The sequence below is a fragment of the Dicentrarchus labrax genome, unplaced genomic scaffold (genome assembly GCF_905237075.1).
Source record: "Dicentrarchus labrax unplaced genomic scaffold, dlabrax2021, whole genome shotgun sequence".
NCBI classification, from domain to species: domain Eukaryota; kingdom Metazoa; phylum Chordata; class Actinopteri; family Moronidae; genus Dicentrarchus; species Dicentrarchus labrax.
Genome location: NW_026136724.1, coordinates 9,830,407 through 9,851,230, shown reverse-complemented (window position 1 = coordinate 9,851,230; position 20,824 = coordinate 9,830,407). Strand labels below are relative to the sequence as shown.

Sequence of the window (20,824 nt, the reverse complement as noted above, 5' to 3'; positions counted from 1 at the left end):
TCAAACACATACTCAGTCACTACTTCCGTAGCTACTTTATCTACAGCCTTTGGTATCATAAAGATCCTGTACATTTTGACATTGTGTAACAGTTATGCTATGTTCCCCTTTTTGGCATCTTTTCGCTTTTACCTCTTTTAGACGTTTATGCCTCATTTCCCCAGATGCACTCTAAATAGCCATAGAAGTGAAGGTTAATACTGTTGTTATGTTTCATGGCTTAAAACCCCCCGATAAACCCCCTGCTGCTCGAATTATTTATGCAGTTTTAGAGTGTTTATGTTACATGGAGAAGATGGAATTTGGCAGAAACTGTAGACTAAGAAGAGCCGACAGTGGGAAGAGATGAGGAATGACTGACTGAGAGAGAAATGGACCAGGAGCGAAAAAGAGTCAGAGTCGTAAGCGCCTTCGACATTTACATTTTCAGCTCGGCGGGAGTTTGTTCATGACTGTTTATTTGGTCCGAGCAGCAATAATTTCAGCTGGCAGGCGACATGCCGCTCCTGTTATTGATAAAAGATTACATCTCTACATTGTTTCCATTTCTGCCAATATATTGAAACAATCAATATTTACATGCCCCTCTTGGTTGGACTAGTCAAAACCACATGTTGTCTTATTGGCTTGCTTCCATTCAACCATTACTGAGCACACTGTGAGAAGACGGAGAGCGCAGGGAGAGTGTGGGACCATATAATAACGGCTGTAGGAATGCCAAATTCCTGGCTATTATAAGTGTTTACTGGCCAGGTCTCCATGAGCTGTTTCCTACATGCTGGAACAGTGAGATTGTCTGTGTGTGCTTGTGAAATGTATTTTTTGTGTGTGTGTGTCCCATAGTCTGTGTAACTGTGCTCATGCTGGGGTGTGCACGTGCTGTCATGTGCATGTTAGTGTGTGTGCATACAGGTTAGGATGAGTGCCTGCAGTCAGTTAACCATGCTGGTGTTCACTTTAGTGAGCATGTGAGTTTGGATCGGCATCAGGTTTGACAAGATCTATTCACTTTTCTAAACTACAAGTTAGTGCATGTGTACAAGTGTGTGAGTGTGAGAGTGAGTGTGTGTGTGTGTGTGTGTGTGTGTGTGTGTGGGTGTGTGTTTGTGGAGGGACAACAGCCAAGCCGTTCTGTCTTACATCAGCCTCAGTTATAGTTGTAAGAATATGATTGTTGACATAGAGGTGTGCAGTGGGCTTCACTTCACTTGTAGTTGTATTCAGTAAAGCCACACACACGCACGTACACACACATAGTTTTCTGCTCTGCAGAAGTTTCTCACACTATCATGCTGCTCATCAATGTTCCTGTACGTTTCTGTTCAATGAAACACTGTCACACAGGAATGTCTCGACTGCTCTTTTTTTCCTCAATAGAGCTCATGGATGTGGAATTTTCCCAGTCAATTTAGTGACCAGAGCCTATCTGCTTTGGCTGAAAATAGTCCTTTGTAATCTTTTATAACAGTGATAGTATGCATAGTTTACAAAAAGAAAAGTAAATGCAGCTGGAGCAGGTCATTGTCCCAGGCTTAGCCTCAACAGAGTATGTATACATTGCACATAGATAGATATTCTGCACAACCACAATGGTGAGTCATCACTGCTGTATGGTAAACAATTAAAGGTGTACTTCGACATTACTTGCTGAGAGTTTGATAAGAAGTTTAATACCGCTCTTTTCACTGCACCTGGCCAAGAAAAAATAGTCCCTCACATGACCTCCAGTATAATCACCACTTTGGTTTTTGTGCTTTTTAAATCCCCTTCTTTCAGTCTTTATACTAAGCTAATCGTCTCTTGGCTGTAGCTTCATATTTCTCGTCTAACTCTCGGCAAAAAAGGCGAATAATCCCAAAATGTTCCTGTGTGTTGAATGTAACCTATTTAGGGTTTGGTTAAATGTGCAATGTAGAGTTTAGAAAAGACTTTGTATTTCTTCTTTAATGTCCTTTTTTGGAAGTGTTTATTTTTGCCATTTCCCTCTGTCTCCTCCTCCTGCTCCTCCTTTCTTGTCATATACCAGTCCTCCTCTTCCTTCTTTCTTATTCTCCCCTGGGTGTCATAGTCTTTCCTCTCCTTCTCATCCTCCCCCTGCCCTTGTCCTTTTCCTCATCTTTTTCCGGTTTCATTTTCAACCCATGGTTCTCCTTATTCTTCCCCCCTTTTTTCTCACTCTCTCTCCAAACTTCCTCCTCTTTTTCCCCTTACTTTTACTTTATTTTCCTTCTTCTCATCTCCCCCTTGCTTCTCTTTTTTGATCTTGTTACATTTTCAAATGTACACCCTCCTGCACTGAATTCCTCTTTCTCTCTCTCCACCATCCTCCTCTTCATTCTTAACATCTGTGCTGGCCCCTCCCACTGAGAGACCAGGAAGAGCCGAGGAAATAACACCCATCCTCCGTGAATGAGCCATACCAAACAATCCCCGCCCTGGGTGAATGGACCGCTCCAAACACGACCCGGTCCTGCATCATTGTGCAGATAAAGTGATAGGGAGGGAGAGACTGAGCCACGTATGTCAACTTCTAACTTACCACATCAGCTTGGAAAGGAGTTCAGCCATTGTTGCAGGTTTTTTTAAGCCTCGTCTTCCTCTTTTGCTCTCCAGTAGAAGCATACATTTTTATATTTCAGTTTTATATTCATGCTATACTGCCTCATTGATTCAAGAATAAATGCAGTCTGGGGGAATTCTATCACCGCTAACATAGTGTATTCTTGGAGCCGGCCCAGCAGAGAGCAGGGTGGGGAAGGGAGACAGACGGGGTACGTTGTGGTTCTTTGGGCCGGCGGTAGGAAGAGAAATAGTCCAGAGAGGCCAGCGTGGGAATGGGTCAGCATTTCTGACAGCATAAGCAGAGCCCCCACCCTCTTTCCCTCTCTCTCTCCATCCCTTCCTCCCCTCCCCTCCGTTCACAGCAGCTTTTCTTTTCTGTCTTCCTCTTTACTCTTCTCCCTCCCTTCCCTGTCTCCCTCTCCTCTTGAGGAGGGGTGAAGAAGTCTTTTCTCATGGGCTTTTCCCAAATTGTTTTCACTGACATTTCTGAGATATTTCGCTGTAAAGAAAATATTTGGACATATTTCTCCCTAATAGGCTCACTGATGGCAATGTTTTGTGTGCCTGTGTGCAGACAGTTGCTTTGTGAGTGTAAAATCCTGCTTAAATCAGCTTTACTGTACTATGTTGCATGTGGAAAAAAATGGAGGAAAATGAGGAATTCATGCACATGTGTAACAAGACCTTTTATTTCCTCTTCAGCTGCATCATAGCTGCCACGTGTGAAACTAAGTGAGTAGGGTCCATATTAGCTATCAGTCACAAGTGTACTTCCCTTACATATTGTACTCGGCCACCCAAGAAAAGGGCATCTGTTGCATACTATATTCTGACAGAAGCTCATACCTGAGTTTATGACCGCAGCTACGCATGATTCTGTGCAGGAAAAGGTGTCATCTATGATAAAATCTCCAGATTACTACTTTTTCCATTATTGTGCACGCCCTTTCCTTTCCCGTTTTTCATATCCCACTTCTCTTTATCCTCACTCTCCATTTCACTTGCTTTTTCTTTGTCTCTCCTTTTTTTCCCCTTCCCCTTCCACCTCTCCCCATATTTCTATGTCAGTACGCTGATAGAGTTTGGGGCCTAGGTAAGGAAGGGGATATTAAATCAGGGCTTTGGTTGTGTGCATGCGTCTCTAGCCAAGGCTGTGATTGACAGGAATGCTAATTCAGCTTTTAGGAGTTTATTCTTCTCTCCTACTGAGGAATCTTTAACCCTGAGATTGTCGTCGTCATCGCCACCAAGGACTCTTTTGTTCCATTTTTAGCTGTTGTCGTTTTCTCTTTCTCATGACATTTGGGGCTGTTTCTGGGATGGCGCAGTCCTTTGGGAGTTAAGGCAGTAGTTTCGCAAGTTTTTTTTATAACAAAAACAACATATCACTTTTAAATAATGTGGCATTTTAAATAAGAGTTAATATACTTTTGACTGCAGGGGAACTCAATTGAAGTTGACAGAATATGAATGGATTTGAGAAAAACTAAGATTTGTTGAAAAAAATAATTATTTAAAGCAAGACTGTTTAACTTTTGAAAGACTAAATAACACATTCTTCCTCTTACAAATAATAGTTGAATTCTTAAGCAATAAAACACACCCTTGTTCACTTACTCACAGGGGTTTTTGCTACAGCCTTGCTTGGTCTGGCTATGACCAGTAGCTAATTCTGGCTAATGTTAGCTAATGGTTGCAAACTTAAAGGTGCAGTGTGGAACATTCAGGAGGATCTATGAGCAGAAATGGAATACAGTATCCATAGGTATGTTGTCATTAGTCTATAATCCCCTGAAAATAAGAATTGATTTTCTTTGCTTAAAATACGCCGTTTCTTGGAGTCTGCAGAGTGAGCAGGTGTTTTTCTACAGAGTCCGCCATCTTCAACCGCCATGTTTCTACAGTAGCTTAGAACAGGCAAGCAACAACAACCAACTTTTGCGCTTAGCTTCGTGGCCACTGTAGTTTCTCCTACACACTTAGAATGAGAGGGTGAGGCGAGGGCATCGCAATCAGTGAGTACACCGCTAGATGCCACTCAATCCGGTCAGTTTGTTGACTTTATGAGTCTTCTCTACTTTTGCTTTGTTATGCTACATTTTAGGATTTACGATTATATAATAAAACAAATTTGGAATAGACCTTTTTCTTTACATTTAAGGATGCTGAGTTGTCGGAATTAAGCACACACACATGCACATGTGCAAAGCATTGCCTGACGTCACCGATGTCACCCTCCCTATAGGCCCAGCTTGGGCGTTAACAGATTCATCGGTTCTGTTATGACAACATTCCTCATCTGAGAGAAAGAAACGGTAGGCGTGGGGAACAGCCGAGGGGAAGGAAAGGAAGAAGGAAACTGTTGTTCACAAGCTGTAAAACCTAAAACATAAACCCAAGCAGCTTTAGCTCGGCTCACCACACATGTTGCAATTAACATGCAATAGCACGCTTCGCTGGTTGACCTCAAAGGCTGCGCTGTGATGTTAGGTAGCTGGGCATGTGGTAAGCAGTGGGAGTGTAAAGGTCAGTCAGGGCAACACAGATCAAGCATGGAGCAGGGTTCAGAGATGTCAGGTGGCCAGAAACAAAGCAGTTTGGGAACTGATTTGGGAAAATTCTGCCTTTGGTAGTATTGCACTTCTCAGTTTATAATTCTTTTTTTTTTTAATTTTTAGTACGGCATCAAATTTACTTTTTGGGTGTAGCCTCTTTCCCTAAACCTGTCTACTTCTATTTCAGTTAGATTTCCTGAAATTCTCAGAACGACTTTGGACCGGCCCCAGAGAAAGGCCTCAACTTGTAGCTTTCAATCAAATTTAAGCACATAAATATACAGTAGCTCTCTAGCCAACTAGATTGTGAACAATGGAGTTGTGTTGATGATTGCATGCAGCCGCACCCTTTACTTAAACCACTGCATTTAATAAAGACATACATAATCCACTGCATGTCTGCTTTGGATTTTGCTCTATTAAGGATATGGGCGTTTTGTAGATCTTGGCATTGTTTTCTTTGTGTGATTTATCCCTGTTAATGGCAGGGAAACATTTAGAGTCAAGAAAGAAGCACTTGTCTTATGTAAATGTCTAACACAGAAAAACAGATTTTTACATAATATTTTAGACATGACCTGACCTGACCTTGCTTTATCTGTTGCATGCTTGACCAGTTATGCGTAGTAGAAAGAAAACACCACCAAAAGGGAACTGTGTCACACTGTTAAAATATTAAAGGGTGAAAGTGAGCTTGTGTAAAGAATCGCATTCAAATAAGAGACATTATCTAAGAAGGACTATCTTAAAAGCTACACAAGAGATATTTTAATTTCAGTTTGTTAAAAAATTTGATTTCTTTTTTATGTGGTATTAAATTCCTTGTAGAAATAATAACTTATAAGGCAAGTGGTTGTTTTACTCACTCATAAGCACACACCTCTTCAGTTTTCTCTGTTCCAACACTGAACAGAATACAAGCACAGTTTCTCTGGCTCTCTCTTATCCGCAGCCAAGCCATGTCTCCAGACAGAGTTTTTATCAGCTCGTGAAAACTGCAGCCTCGATAAGAAGTATTGGTTGTTGCACAGCTGACAGGTCAGCTTGATAGGAGAGAATAAAAAAAAAAAAAACTCTGGACAAATCCTCCAGGTTTGGTCACTGTGATGATTACAGTACAATTTAAAGAATCGTTCACTTGGAAGTTTCTAACCATGAAGCTAAATTGAGGAAGGGGAGAAGGAAATGAAGGGTTGAAAAGTTGAAAAAAAAAGAAAACGTCTCTTTTTATTGCCTCACCCTTTCTCCTTCTTCTTTTTTTTTTTCTCTCCCTTAGGTTGGCAAGGAATGATGATGACGAGGAGGAGGCAGCCCGCGAGAGGAGGCGCAGGGCACGCCAGGAGAGGCTGATGAGCAGGGAGAGTGAAGAGCCCAGTGGACAACCAGACAGTCTGGTCATGACCAACAGCCACAGGTGACACATATATAGCAACACGAGTTCTGTCTGTGTCAAATATATCAGCGGCTTAGCTCCCAATTTTTTGTCCAGCTGAAGAGGCACAAGAGAAACAGGAGAGAGTGAGTAAAAACTGTCACTGTCATGTCATCCTGCCCAGTTAAAGGGGTTGTACTTCATCAATATATAATCAACGTTGAGTCCCTTTTCTGTGTGAAAAATGTCAGGACAACTCAGCAGCATGCCACCAAAATTTCCCAACCTTTGCTGTAAGAAGAATACAGCATATTGTTGGGTTGCAGATTATTTAAAGACTTCTGGGAAGTAGGAGCGTCCACTTTCATTCTTTCATAAAACTGAGCTAAGCTCTCAGTTACTGTTCCAGTGTATGTCAAACTTTTTGTTCATGCACAGCACAATTATAGGAAGCCTTATCATTTCTAGCTGGCAACTGTGAATTGTGCTGCTTGATATATCTATTTCTAGTAAATATTATTAGCTGTTGTTACCTAGCTAAGGTTAGCGCCATAAGTTGGTTGAATATTTGATCTCCAGCTGACTTTTTAATGTTTCTGACTCGTTTTACAATGAGTACCCGATAAAGTTGTTTTAAATATGCACTCGGTGGCTGCACTCATGATAAAAGAGAAAATCTGACTTATTTCTTTCTAATATGACCCTGTTGGGCTGCTTAGCTTATATACATAGCTTCGTATAGCTTCGTATTTTCAGACATTATGTTTTCACTTCTAAGATTACAGGAAAAGATGGAAATGAACCGATGTGTCTGGCTAATGTAACATCACAGGTATCTCAGGAAACATTGGCTGGGGTTGCTGGAATGTAAACTTCCCCAAATCTAAGAGAGGAGCAAGAGGAGGAAGAACAGGACAGATGCTAACATTAATACCCCTAAAATCTGGTAGCTTCCACACAGCGGGGAAATACTACACAACAGATGTAATGTTCGTAAATCACAGAGAGTTGAGGCAGAGCAGTCGGAGCACATCAGAGGGAAAACCAGAAAATGTTTTCTCCATAAAATATGATCCACATCAGAGTCCTGCTCAGAGCCGCTGTAATGTTAAATCACCTCGGTACAACAGTGTGTGTGTGTGTGTGTGTGTGTGTGTGTGTGTGTGGTGGGAGCGAGGCAAGTCAATCCATGTACCCTGATGTTGATCACCAATAGGCAAAGAGTTGATCACATGTCACAACGAAAAAACTAATAAATAGATGATTTGGGGAAACGGGGGGAAATGCAAAGGGAAGATAATTTAGAAATAAGTACGAATGTATATATTGATGAATACATAGAAAATGAAATGGTAAAGTAAATAAATAGGGGAATTAATACAAAGGTGAATAAATACAGAAGCAAATTAGAACAGAAATTTCAATTTATGTTGCATTATATAAACTAACTAATTACTACATTTATTTATTTGTGTGTGTGCATGCATTTAATGGCCTGTTAATTGATCTATTCGGCAATTTATTTATTTTTGTTGTTTGTTGTTTTAAGTTGTGGTCCTCCATACTCATTGGCATGTTAACTACTATAAGTAGTAAGCTATTTAGCCGGACGTGCTAACATTTGCATCTTACATTAGAGCAGATAAACACACTTTTTAATCCATTCTTTACAATTTTTTGCTCTTGTGTTTTGTGTTTAGGTTAAAAAGAAAGACACCACCCTCCACAATCTGTTGAGTATTGTTCTTACTGAAGCCACATGTCCACCAATTTTAAAATGTGGAGAAATCCTAAACTTGGCAGCTTGCTCTGCCTAGTTATGGTGGCTAAACTGACATTATATTGCAATACTGTCAGGTGTTGAATGATGGAATTCAGTGAAGTGGCTTTTTTCATACCATTATTTCTTTTCAACCCATGCAAGAACTGAACTCCACTTTCTACCCATTCCCAGCTGTCAATATGACAACCAACTTATGATCTCATACCTATCCATCAAAAAGACTGACACACAGGAACAAAGGGGCCAAATACCCATTTCTGTGCAGTTTAAGACTGTGAGATCAATCGTCTTGGCCACAGTGGAAGTGGTGGGTTGCTCTGACATCTAGCAGCACAGACACTGCTTTGTGGTCATGAATGTTTCCTCTCTATGAGCTCAGAGGTACATCCTGGGCCAGTCAAACAACAGGGGGATTGTGCAGGAGGATGCTGAGACAGGACCTAGTGTTGACTAGCCATTGTTGATTGTGTAGATGCAAGGATAATGTTTGCCAGACTTTTAGGTCAGAATATTATGAGTCATGCTATCAGGGGCGAGGTGGAAGGACGTGCAGTTTGGTTTACTGAAAACGATATATAATAAATACATCGTTTTCAGCCATATAGTCAATCAGCTAGACAGTCGGTAAACCATTGTCGTCCACAATTATATAATAACAACTATTGGTTAGATTGCCATGATATTTTTAACAGACATTCATGTTCCACCGAGGATTAATCCTACTAACTTTGGTAATTCCTTGACTTTTCCTCTAGCACCAACATGAGGTTCACGTTTATGTTTTAAGGTGAAATATCTCCGCAACTGTTGGATCGATTGCAACAGAATTAGTCATAGATATTCATGTTCCCCTCAGTGTGAGCGCCAGTAACTTTGATGATCCTCTGTGTTTTTATCTAGCGACATCATCAGGTCCGTCCAATATTCCCATCAGCCCTGAGCTGTACTTTGTGTTTACTACCAATTAGCAGATGTTAGCATGCTTACATGTGCATGATGGTGAACATGCTAAACATTATACCTGCTACATCAACATCAGCATGTTAAGTTAGCATTTAGCTCAAAGCCCAGCTGTGCCTAACTACAGAGCTGCTAGCCTGGCTGTAGACTCTGTAGGTATAGCTGCTGTCTGACTGACAGAAGAGCTATTGTCAAACTATTAGTCAAGGATAAGAAATTAACTCCAGACCTGAAATCCATGAGAATCTTACTGATTTTCTGTTTATTTTAATGCCTGACCAATGGTTTATTTTAAAAGAATATCTGTGGTGAAGACATGTCAGTGCTGCCAATAGCCAGCATACTGCACATACTGGCTATAGAGCCGACAATAACGTGGCAGCCACTCTCTGTAAACTTTGATTTCGTTTCACTGAATTTCATTTTTGTATTTTTTGTAACCCAAGGAAAGTTTGCTTGAACACTGGTGCTCTTTTAGCCCATTTCTTTGGTAACAGTGACCAGTGTAAGCCACAGTCAGTCTGTGATTAGGTCCCAAAAAATTCAAGAAGGCTTACTGTGCATCTGCTTTTGTTTCAGGAATTTTGTCTTTCCTGTCATTTTCCATTGTGTGTCATGTTGGAGATCTAGTCCCAAGTCAGTCAATTTAGCCTTTTTTGTCTTGTCCTGAGCTTATGCTCATTCAGCATCTCCCTGCTGCATAATAACTGTTCTCAGCCAAATCTGACCACCTAAATGAGCAAGTCTCCTGCCTCTAAACTATAAAGCTGTTAGGGGTTATAGGCCTCGATCAAGGGCGTCTCAGTGGTCACAGGAGATAAAATTATGTATTCAGTTTCCCTGCCCACGTTTTATTAACAGCTGACGTCTGTTGCTCCGGCCTCAATGCTTCTTCCTCATTAACAAAAGAGCCCACAGTGAAATGTTTGTCTCCTCTCTCTCCCCCTAGTGTGACAGAGACTGTGAGCAGCTCTTACGGAGGAGGCGGCGGAGACGACGATGACCAAGCCCTGCAGGAGCGCATGGCCAAGCGCGAGGAGAGACGGCTGAGACGCATGAAGGAGGCGCTGGAGAGACAGAGGCAGCTGGACCCCACCGCGACCGAGGGCAACGACAGCGTCGCCACGGAGAAAGACAGCGCAGAAGAGGAGAGGCCATCCTCCTGGCGTCGGGGTCGCTACCGTGACAATGAGGATGAAGAGGAGAAGACGGAGACATACCGCTCAAGGAGAGAGGAGAAGGAGCGAGAGGAGCCGAGGGAGGAAGAAGAGGCTGCTCCTGAGGGTGAAGAGGAAGCAGAGGAGGGTGTAGATGAAGAGGAGGAGCAGAAAGTGGAGGTGGTGGAGGACAAACCGAGGAGGTCTTACTTGAGAGAACAGGTGAGTCCCCTGCTTATTCTTGCTTATTAATTTGAGCCATTTATTATATTTATTTGTAGCTTACAGTCCCTACAAATGTGATGCTTGTTTCTGTAGGAATCAACTGAAGAACCTAAAATTCAAAACAAGGTATGGTCATTGATTTATCGACTTCCTAATGCACAATCCTCGAGTCGCTCACTGATCTTTCTTTCAAAGAACTGCTATAAACCCTTTTCATAGGAACTAGCTGAAGAAGAAACACATTCAGTAGTCAGTGAGAGTTCAAACCAGGCCAAGTCAACAAATTCGGAGGTTGAGCAGGATGCAGTAGCATCAGAGGAGCCTGAAGAGGTACCCAAGGATGATTATGTAGATTACAAGTCTATGACAGTCAGAAATACCACTGAAGAGGACAATGAGGTAGCTGAGATACTGCACTCAGAGGATAATGAGGTATCAAATATGTGGTAAGATTTTCAGTAGAGGTGTGATTCACAGCACAGAAAACCTCTCTGGGTAACTTCAGTTGCATTTTTGAGGAAATATGTAATTCTCTCTCTCTTGAAAAATCTCTCGAGACTTGCTGCAAAAAATTCTCTTAATAACCTAGTTGACTTTTTGATTTGAGGCGCTGAAATTACCCAGACACCTTGAGTCGTCACAGTGTGGTTTGCACAATTTGCAACAACTGGTGGTAACTGAGCCTGCGTTTTATTAGGTGTGGTTGTGGTTATCTGCAGTCAGAGTTTTGATAATATAAAAATAACGCTTGCTTGAGTGGTCACAGTGTTTTTCTGCATGTCTTCCACCTCAGCTATGAGAGCAGCAACACTTGTTTACACTGACTCCACTCCAAAAACTCACTGTAGCAGAGGACCATCATATAATTTAAAATAATAAATGTCTTTACTGAAAGGGGACATTACAAGGAGATCATTCAGCCATCATATCATGTGCATACTTCCAGTCAAATGTTTTACACCAGGCTACGATTTCTGGGCTACACAAAATTGTAGGACGCATTAAGCAAAACTTTTACCAAAATGTAAAGTCGAAGGCCTGATAAACTACAAATCCCAAACATGTCCACAAGACATTTTTATCTGCAGCGGTTCCTTTTTTTTTTTTTAAAGTCCAGTGAACTCTGTTGTAATGCATTAATAAAGGCTTTAACCCTCTAGCCCTGGCTCCCAAACTCTTCTCTACACATTTGAAGTAACCCTTGACTTCCTGTATATAGCCTTCTCTTTCACAAACAGAAAGCCCTTATGAAATAAGTTTTTCATTTAGTAGTCATTCTAGGTCTGTCTGACCACTTCTGACCACAGCTCTGCTCAGTTTCTAGATGCCTTCGATAGTGTAAACAACAAACACGTCATGTTTCTTGGCACTTTTCCAGTTAAGATAAGGACCTTTCTTATTCCTCCGCATGATAATAGTGTGATTTCTTTTCTCGGTTTTTGAGCTGACATGTGCCTGCTGAATCTCTCATTGTCGACATATTAATTAGCAAGCTTGCATGTCGTAAAGAGTCTTAGTGATTGCTTGAAAAGGTCCACGTGCTCAGCCTATATTATTATATATTATATACTAAAATGGATAGACTGTGGGGCGCTGGGATAGCTCAGCTGGTAGAGCTGGCGCCCAAAGCCTGAGTCCGAATCCAACCTGTGGCCCTTTGCTGCATGTCATCCCCCCTCTCTCTCCCCCCTTTCCCGTTAATCTTTAGCTGTCACTATCCATTAAAGGCAATAACCCCCCCCCCAAAAAAAATAAAATAAAAATAAACTGTGCTAGATCGCCATAACCGTAAGACAAATGTGTTCTATGTTCTGTGCTACAGGTTCATAATAAATGGTGCTTTAAAGGCTTGACTGGAAGTGTACATATTGGGCTTGGACACATAATGATTATAATTTACAAAACTTGAATCATGTTTTTGATGATGGTTAACAGTCAGAGACAGAAAATATACAGCTGGAGACACTCCCATGGTGATCACATGTTAGTTAATCCTGTCTCAGTAGTAATTCTGGAGTGGACGCTGTGTTATGTGATGTTCTGTGTTATTTTGTTTGGGGTGTGCTCTCGAGCTCGTTCGACATCCCGTGATGTCGCCTTCCAGACTCCGCCCACTCATCCTACCCACCAATCGCATCTTTGTTAACTGCCACCCCCCACGTTGTTGTTTCTGTGCAGGTGGACGAGAGAGGCAGGGCGAGGGAGGAGCAGGGGAAGCAGAACGGAGGGCTGTATGAGGAGGCGACTCCCAAACAGCACAGGAAACCTGAGAGGACCCTCAGGTACACAGACACAACAACACACATCAAGTGACCTGCTAGTTTCCACTGTGGCCAAAGTGGGGATAGCCAGGCCTTCTGAATTATTCAAGAGACTCCATTTTCAACAAAACTCATCAAAATACATATTTTAATTTGTTGCCAGTTAAGAATATGTACCTGAAGGATCTGTGCAGCACTTTGAAGATATTAAAAATCCAAATAGTTTCTTGCATTTGATTCCACATATTTTTCCCCCTGGCTAGTAGTAACTACGTAAGAGTCCTAATGCAAATGTGGATGAAAAACAAGTTTAAATTTTCAGTATTTAAGTTTGTTTAAAAAAGGATTCATGTAATGTGACAGTTATAGCGTAGGTGACATGCAGAAGTTCAATTCTCCATTTTACCCAACATTAGCAGCAAAATATTATAATGGAGGAATAGCAATACTGCTTTATAGAGCTGATTTTGGGCAGTTGTGACAGTATGCTGAAATATCACTGCCTGTCTACACTTGACTAGTTGTGGCTGAGTACTGCAGTAACTTAATATTTCTGGCACAGAGGTCAAATGAGAAGATCAAGCTACATACCAGCCAAAGCTCTGATATAGGTTGAGCTTGAGAGGAAAAGACACATATTTCTATAATGAAAAATGACTGATGGCATAAAATTAAAACACAGTTTAAAAGATACTAAATAAGTTCCTGAATTGTGCTATTGCAGACTGGAAATTATGAAGAAGAAATCTTTATATTTTTTTATAACACTTAAGATCATTTGCATCTGCTGAACAGTGGCTGTTCAACCAGACATTGGATCTTATTGGCATTTATTGATTGTCGCTCAGGCTGGTCTAAGAGCACGGAAGTATTGCCGAAGGCATCTGCAAAATAATTGAAAAGCATATCTGAATCAGATTTTCAAGCAAACAAGCTGTTTTTGTTCAGCAGTCAGTAGCAGAACAGTGGTGTGTTTTGAACATGGGTCACCTACAGTTAATCCCCAGCATGAAACACTGGATGCAACTGGAGATGTGCTGTAACATTATCTTTGCAGAGGTGATTGTTGGTATTTGTATGTGTGCACATGTTTTTGTCTGTCTGTGTGTGTTTGCTTGTCCATGAAAGGAACAAATCCTTGTTTAAATATTCAGCTTGTATCAAATGTCAAGTGTTTCCCTGTATGTCAACCAGCTTTGCGTCCTACCTACACAGTCCTTGTTGTGCTGTGACCTGCATGTGTGCTCTGACCCATGTTTGTGTGTCTGTCCCAGTCGCGGCAGTGTACGTTCCCCCGAGGTGTCCGCGGGTGACGAACAGGACGACGCGGCCCGCCTGGAGGCAGAGCGCAAGCTGGAGGAGCTGAAGCGTCGCCGCGACGACGCGGAGAGCGAGGAGTTCGAAAGGATGAGGCAGAAGCAGCAGGAGGCCGAAGCTGAACTGGAGGAGCTGAAGAGGAAGAGGGAGGAGAGGAGGAAGGTGCTGGAAGAAGAGGAGAGGCAGAAGAAGCAGGAGGAGGCGGAGAGAAAAGCCAGAGAGGAGGTAGGGAAGAGACAGAGAGATGTTTTGATGTCTTTTTTTTAATTTGTCACTTTATAGATGCTGTTTGATCAGTTCTTTTGTCTGTCCATGTCTATTCTCCCTTTTATCCAATTTCTTCTTGATTTGTTGAAGTCAAACTTAAATTTTATTTCTCCTCACATTCTGTGTAAGGGAATATAAACTAAAATGGTACTGCAGCTATTGTGCACAGTTTTACATTTGTCAAAAGAAGATAAAACTGTTTTTGGACAGATCTGTGCAAACAACATCTGAGTGGGCATTTCCCATGACAGCTGTCATGTCGACGGACACGTGAGAGCCGGCGTTGCTAGGAGACTTGCTGTCAACTTCCATGGCGTGCTATTAGTACTAACTGGACCACGTAGCCCCTCATAGGCTATGAACGTTGATCCACAACAGGGAGAAGCTACGGTTTGCGTGAAAAACGGCCCTATCTAGAACCACATGCGGAGCCGCGTACCACGTATAGAGACATAGAAATCTCAGAAAGGACTAAAAGCTAAAAGCAAGGCCCCCCCTGCTGGTGAGCTGCCTGTGTGGCTGTTGGAATTTAAGTGAACTATTTTTAGCGTCCGCCCACACAGATTTTGCATCATCGGTTAGAACCAAAAAAATCACCCCCCTTGGAGAACAGGCCTTGTTTTCATGTTGATTTAGCCTTTACACCTGTGTGAGCTGAAACCCATGCATCACACTCATACTGGCGCCGCCGTGACGTTATCTCTCCATACTTCACCGTTATCATGACTCAACCTATTTGAGTCTCCTCTCGTAACTCATCTGTGTCGTTTCTTCTTCCTCCTCCGATGACGACCCCATCCTTATTTATCTCAAACGTGATAACCTCCTCCTTCCTATGTGTTCACATCTGTATTCAGCCACGCGATGTCGTTCGTTTTCCCTCTCGTCCGCTCGCTCCGAGGCACCGCGTTCTCACTATTACCCCGACTGGTCTTCTTTGTTGATCTTGGCTTCGAATGTGGCGGCCCGTCTCTCGCTATGTGCCCCTGTTCTTCTCCTCTTGTGTGATGTTAATGAGGCCTTTTGGTTTGTAATTAAAAGATGGCCCAGAGATACAGAGAGACTAATTAACCAAGACAAGGCTGCTGGAGAGGGCTGATATACTGCCAAGCACCAGCCCTCTTCTGAATACAGTACAAATGGTTCATACATTAATTGTTTAAAAAAAAAAAACTGTTGATAGTTTGCATGTCTCAAGCTTTCCAAAATTGCTTTTTTTTCCTGAGGCAGGCAATCACTGTAAATAAGAATTTGCTCTGAATAATTGAATTAGTTCCTGACCTGCTTCATTAGATAAAGAAAGTTAATCAATTAGAAAGTGGAACGTATCTATTGTTTGGTTCAGCTGCATTCCTCATTGTAAGTTGTCTGTAACTTATGCTATTCAAGATAATAGCCTATGATAGTATAAATGCATTTCCATTTTCTCTTTTATCCACTTCAGATATTTTGCATGTGGGTCTGTTACTTTGTTCCCATGCAAGATCCAGTGGTGCACAGGAAGCGTGCTTTAGGTTTCCAGCAGCAACAGTGGTTTGTTTGGAGTAAATACAAGAGAAATGTGGTAGTTAGCATGAGCAGCAGTATCCGGCATGGCTGTGCTGGCAAAGAGCAGAGCGCCACCTACATATGCTCCAATTGAATTAACAGAAAAGTTCCCTGTCAACTCCCAGAGATGCTTCTGCTGCTGCCTCGACTCTAAACACATCTGTCTTTTCTCAGGAGGAGAAGAGGAAGATGAAGGAGGAGATTGAAAGGAGGAGAGCGGAGGCAGCTGAGAAGAGACAGAAGGTGGAAGACCCTCCAGATGGGGAGGACCGACCCTTCAAGTGTGTCAGCCCTCGAGGCTCCTCTCTGAAGGTCAGCCATTTTTAACCTCTGACCTCTGCCCTCTGCCCCATGTCCAACAGGAGAGTGTCGGACCATATTTATTTGCCAATTGACCATTTGCTTTAGTTATTGTTGCTACATATATGTATATTTAGTCCTTACACAGCACAAAAGCAAGTTTGAAGGCTGAAATGATGATAAAGGTGGCAGATTTTATGAGCTGGAGCCAGCTCTGTTAGTAGTATTATACGTTTGATGTGAAAGAAAGTAAGATCAGACTCTTATTTTGTTACTGTGACTCTGTTTGCCTGCTTAACTTTCCCCGAATGCATTAAGGATCAGGACAGAGCTGCTAACGTTACCCTACGCCCTGATTAAAGGAGCATCCAGGTACTAAACAGTGGATGTGCTTGTCCTTAACTGGGTTTTTTTTAACATAACTTCTGCTTCTTGGCTTTGGCGGAAGCGTTCAGTTACTCTTGCAGGTTGTGAGCTAGTTCTCCGGAAATGATCATGATTACAGCTAACATTAAAGCAGACAGACACTTTATTTAACATTTTAGCTGTGGTGTTTTTAGTTTTGGAAAGCTAAGAAAAACTAATGATCCACCTTGCTATCTGGATGCTGAATGTTGCTTTTACTACAGGCTCATGCACTGCTTCAACATGTGGAAAAATTTTAAGCTTGACAGGCCTGTCATCCCTAGTTACGGTTGCTAAGCTGGTTTAGGCAATGGTCAATTAATCAGTCAGTTTTTCACACGGATAATAACACAGATAATTAAATTCAATGCTTAAAACAACTGCAACTATAAAACACTTTGTCTGAGTTCTATTTTCCCATCTGTTTTTGCAGCAGTCGTCAGCATAATGGAGTCAATATAATAACTCCGAAACCTGCAAATCCCACTCATCCGGCAGTGCAGCAAAGCTCAAGCTAAACATTCAAAATATTTGGAGAGATTAAGTGCCAGATGACCCGCATCTGCCCCTCTCACCTCTTTTAGCTCTCTGCATGGAGTGTTATCTGACTGAGATGAAGGTGTTCATAAATAGAAAGAGCCTCGATGAACTAGGAGAGAAATGTGGAAAAAAAAGTCAGCTTTTCTCCGGGTTTGATTTCACTTTGAAATTCTGCTGACTCGCTAACCTGTTTGTCACATGAAACACTGCGTTCGGAAAAAGCAACCTGAATCAACCCAGCGCGTGCCCCTCCCCACCCCAACCAAAGATAAATGGTTGTCACGGCGAAGGAACGTTTAATCATCTCAAATGTGAATAAATGTTTCCAGTGTTGCCAAAAGCCAACTCCCACACACTCAAAATCGAGGGGGATTTTCAGCCAGTGGAGAAAATCTAATTAGTGACAGTTAGCAGTAATAAACATCTGGCCCGTCCCGGTGAGACTCCAGACTCGGGGCTCGGCTCTAATGGTGTGTGAGCTCTGATCATGCTGGAATCAAGTACTTTATTTCTTTGTGGTCAGTTTTGTAAATAATGTTGTTGAACTGTAATTCTCCACGCGGCTGCACTCAAGACACAGCTTTACTTTGTGGTCATGTTCACTGTAGGTACAGCTGTTCATGTATGCATGTGTGTGTATCTGTTTGCGGACATCTGGATGTGTTATATTTCATATACAGCACACTGGGTTGTGTATGAAATAAAATTGTTGCTTTGCAGTGTTATATTAATGTTTTGTCTATGTGGCACTGTATTACCAGGTCAAAATACAGTTGCATTTCATGTTTTATATTTCAACTTTTTTTTTGTTTCCCGCCATACTTATATATAACTTTTTCACATTGGGACAAATGAAATGCCACATAGACAACCAAAAATCAACAAGAACTCAGTTTTAAAGCAGGTTTAATCTTTTTTTTTTGGTCACTTGGTGGCAACGGAACAAACTGTAAGCACAAACATTAAAATATTTACCTAATAAAGTTAGCGTGTTACCATTAGCTAACACGTTAGTTAGCCAACAGTTGCATGTTTACACATCCTGCACACTACGGTGCAACATTAGCTTTAATTTGGAGTTATGGTTCTGGTCACTTGGTGAATGTAAATCCAATATTCAGCCTCTCCTGAGTTAAATATCTGTCTTTTTAGCTTCTGAATGCTCCACCATGTTCACTTAGCTAGCTACCAGCTAACTTTATCAGTCTGCCATTTGGTGTAAAACCAAAGCAAATATAGCAGAGTTTGGTGACAAATCTCTTTAGGTTCATTACTACAAGCAAAACCTTTCATACTGCACATCGTCATACCACAGCACACAGTATGGAAGCTGTAATAGTCACATAAGTGAAAGGAGCACATAACAATACACTCATATCTGTCTCACATGGTGCTCGTGCTAATCAGCAGCCTGTTTCAATTGAGTGCATATATTGTTTTGTTTTTTCATTGCCTTCTGCTGTTACGTTTTTTTTTTAATTGCCCAACAACTGCTAAAACAGAGAGATTTATGCCTCCTATCAGCAATCACCAGTGGAACACACAGTCCCAGGAGCTTGTCTACATGTTATCAGCAGTAAACCAGCATAACCCCTGCTCCGTGCTGTAGATAGAGCACAGCGTTCTCTGGAAGAGCAATGGGACAGAATGAGGGACAGGCTACAGGGATGCAGGGAAGCGATTAGGGTTAACAGGGTTACTGTAACTGCGTTCGGATGGCTACCGCTCTTTAAAACGCATCTGAGAATGGGGAATTTCCTGTCGAGGAGTATTTTGGGAACTCCCACATTCGGTAGCGGCCGAGAGAGAGGTCCTTTTTCACAGGGAGGGGGAAGAGAGCTTTTTCTGCAGTTTCTTCTTTTGTCCGTTTAAAGTTTGTGAGCGTCTAAGGATTCCATGTGTTGCCCTCTCTTTTAGCCCCCCCCCCCACACACATATCATAAACAATCCTGAGATTCCCACAGTCCAACCGTAGAGATAGGAAAAAACGTGTGTGTATTTTGCTGTGTGTGTGTGTGTGTGTGTGTGTGTGTGTGTGTGTGTGTGTGTGTGTGTGTGTGTGTGTGTGTGTGTGTGTGTGTGGTGCATTTTGCACACGGAGGGAACAACCGGTTACACTGTGTGTCAGGAGGAAAATCCAGCTTATTGAGCATGTGAAGAAATGAGACAAAATTAGATATTCACCATTAAAGAAAATACTGTCGTAGTCAAGTGATTATTGGCAAGAAAGTTAAGTACATAATGCTATTTCAGTTTTGAAAAATGGACCAGGACCAGTAATTACTTAATACAGAATCACGTGTGTCTACATATTGACTTATGAACTCAAGTCAGGAAACTACTACAAACAAGAAGGAAATGATAGAAGCATGGAAATCAAGGGGAGGGCTGGGTTTAACATCTGTTTTAAGGCTACTGAAGAGTGAAGGAGATGTTGTGTTACATGTATGCATGTGTGGAACATCACTGCAATATTTATTAACCTAGAGCTCTAATAACCTTTCTCAACAGATTGGAGAGAGGGCAGAGTTCCTGAACAAGTCGGCACAGAAAAGGTAAAAACATGTCCCCCCCCCCAGTAACAAGGGTTTTTTTGGTCGAGCATGGAAGTTTTGATGAAGAGGAAAAATGTAACTCAGAGTTGAAGTTTTAATCCCCACTTAGGGTCGCAAGTGTCCTCTCTCAAGGCACTAAAGATGAAATGGTAGACCACACTGTTTATAACATCCAAAGTGGTCTCGTGCTGTGTATGCTGACTGTTTGCTTCTGCCCAGCAGCACAGTGAAGGCGTCTCATTCTCCTGTGGTGTCCAAGATAGACAACAGGCTGGAGCAGTACACCTCAGCTGCTCAGGTTAGTATGTCTTCGGCTGTAAAATGGCCATTATTGTCATATTAAGAAGGTGTGTTAGTTAAAGTATTTACTTACTTGTCATGCAAAACATTTGGCCTATCTCACTTGGGATTACAAGACACAGCTGTATATCAAACAGCACTATATATAGTATGTATATACTTTAAAATGACATAAGTTTACATGCAAATTTAATATATTTTGTATAACAAATAGCAGAAAATAAAAAAGAGATTACAAGCCCACTTCAAGTTTATCCTCATAAAAGGCTATTTTCCTCAACCCTCATACTTTATCCAAGAAAGTGGCTAACTTAAATATGAATTTCATATTTAAATAGCCATTTCAGTGTTTGTGCATCTTCCATTTAAAAAAATACGATCTTATAAATAAAACTAAATGTCACATTGCAAGTAATGTAAAGGGCAATTTGAAATCAGATTTGAGCAACAAGAGGCAAATCTATAGAATCCTGAATTCACATATACATATGAAATATACATATAAAACTGCTTAAATTTCCTGATCTGATTCCAGCATTGGTGTGCTAAAAAAAATATGATTTTGAAGTTGCCCCAGAAAAATACCCATCCTGTGTCCTCAACTGGAGACACATAAGCAGTCCGAATTAGTGTGGCGTGTTGCTCCCTCATGCTAATTCTTTTTAAGTCCTACCCAGCATGTTTCCCTGTTGATTTGAAATCCCAAAGCAACACAGT

General features: G+C 41.6%; 1 protein-coding gene across 11 annotated transcripts in view; it reads left to right on the top strand.

The window, feature by feature from the left end:
• Positions 1–20,824, top strand: part of cald1a (caldesmon 1a) — a 57,576-nt gene that overhangs the window by 28,767 nt on the left and 7,985 nt on the right. For 6 of the 11 annotated variants that reach the window (XR_007882590.1, XM_051392702.1, XM_051392701.1 and 3 more), the window contains 9 exons: positions 6,394–6,531; positions 10,182–10,611; positions 10,708–10,740; positions 10,834–11,046; positions 12,793–12,896; positions 14,150–14,417; positions 16,182–16,319; positions 19,764–19,807; positions 20,027–20,105. Coding sequence is in view for 10 of the 11 variants with exons in the window: in XM_051392702.1 (XP_051248662.1) it covers positions 6,394–6,531; positions 10,182–10,611; positions 10,708–10,740; positions 10,834–11,046; positions 12,793–12,896; positions 14,150–14,417; positions 16,182–16,319; positions 19,764–19,807; positions 20,027–20,105 (1,447 nt within the window). In the remaining variant the exon portion in view is untranslated. The remainder of the gene's footprint in view (positions 1–6,393; positions 6,532–10,181; positions 10,612–10,707; positions 10,741–10,833; positions 11,047–12,792; positions 12,897–14,149; positions 14,418–16,181; positions 16,320–19,763; positions 19,808–20,026; positions 20,106–20,824) is intronic. The other 5 variants (XM_051392704.1, XM_051392706.1, XM_051392707.1 and 2 more) reach the window with 4 other exon arrangements.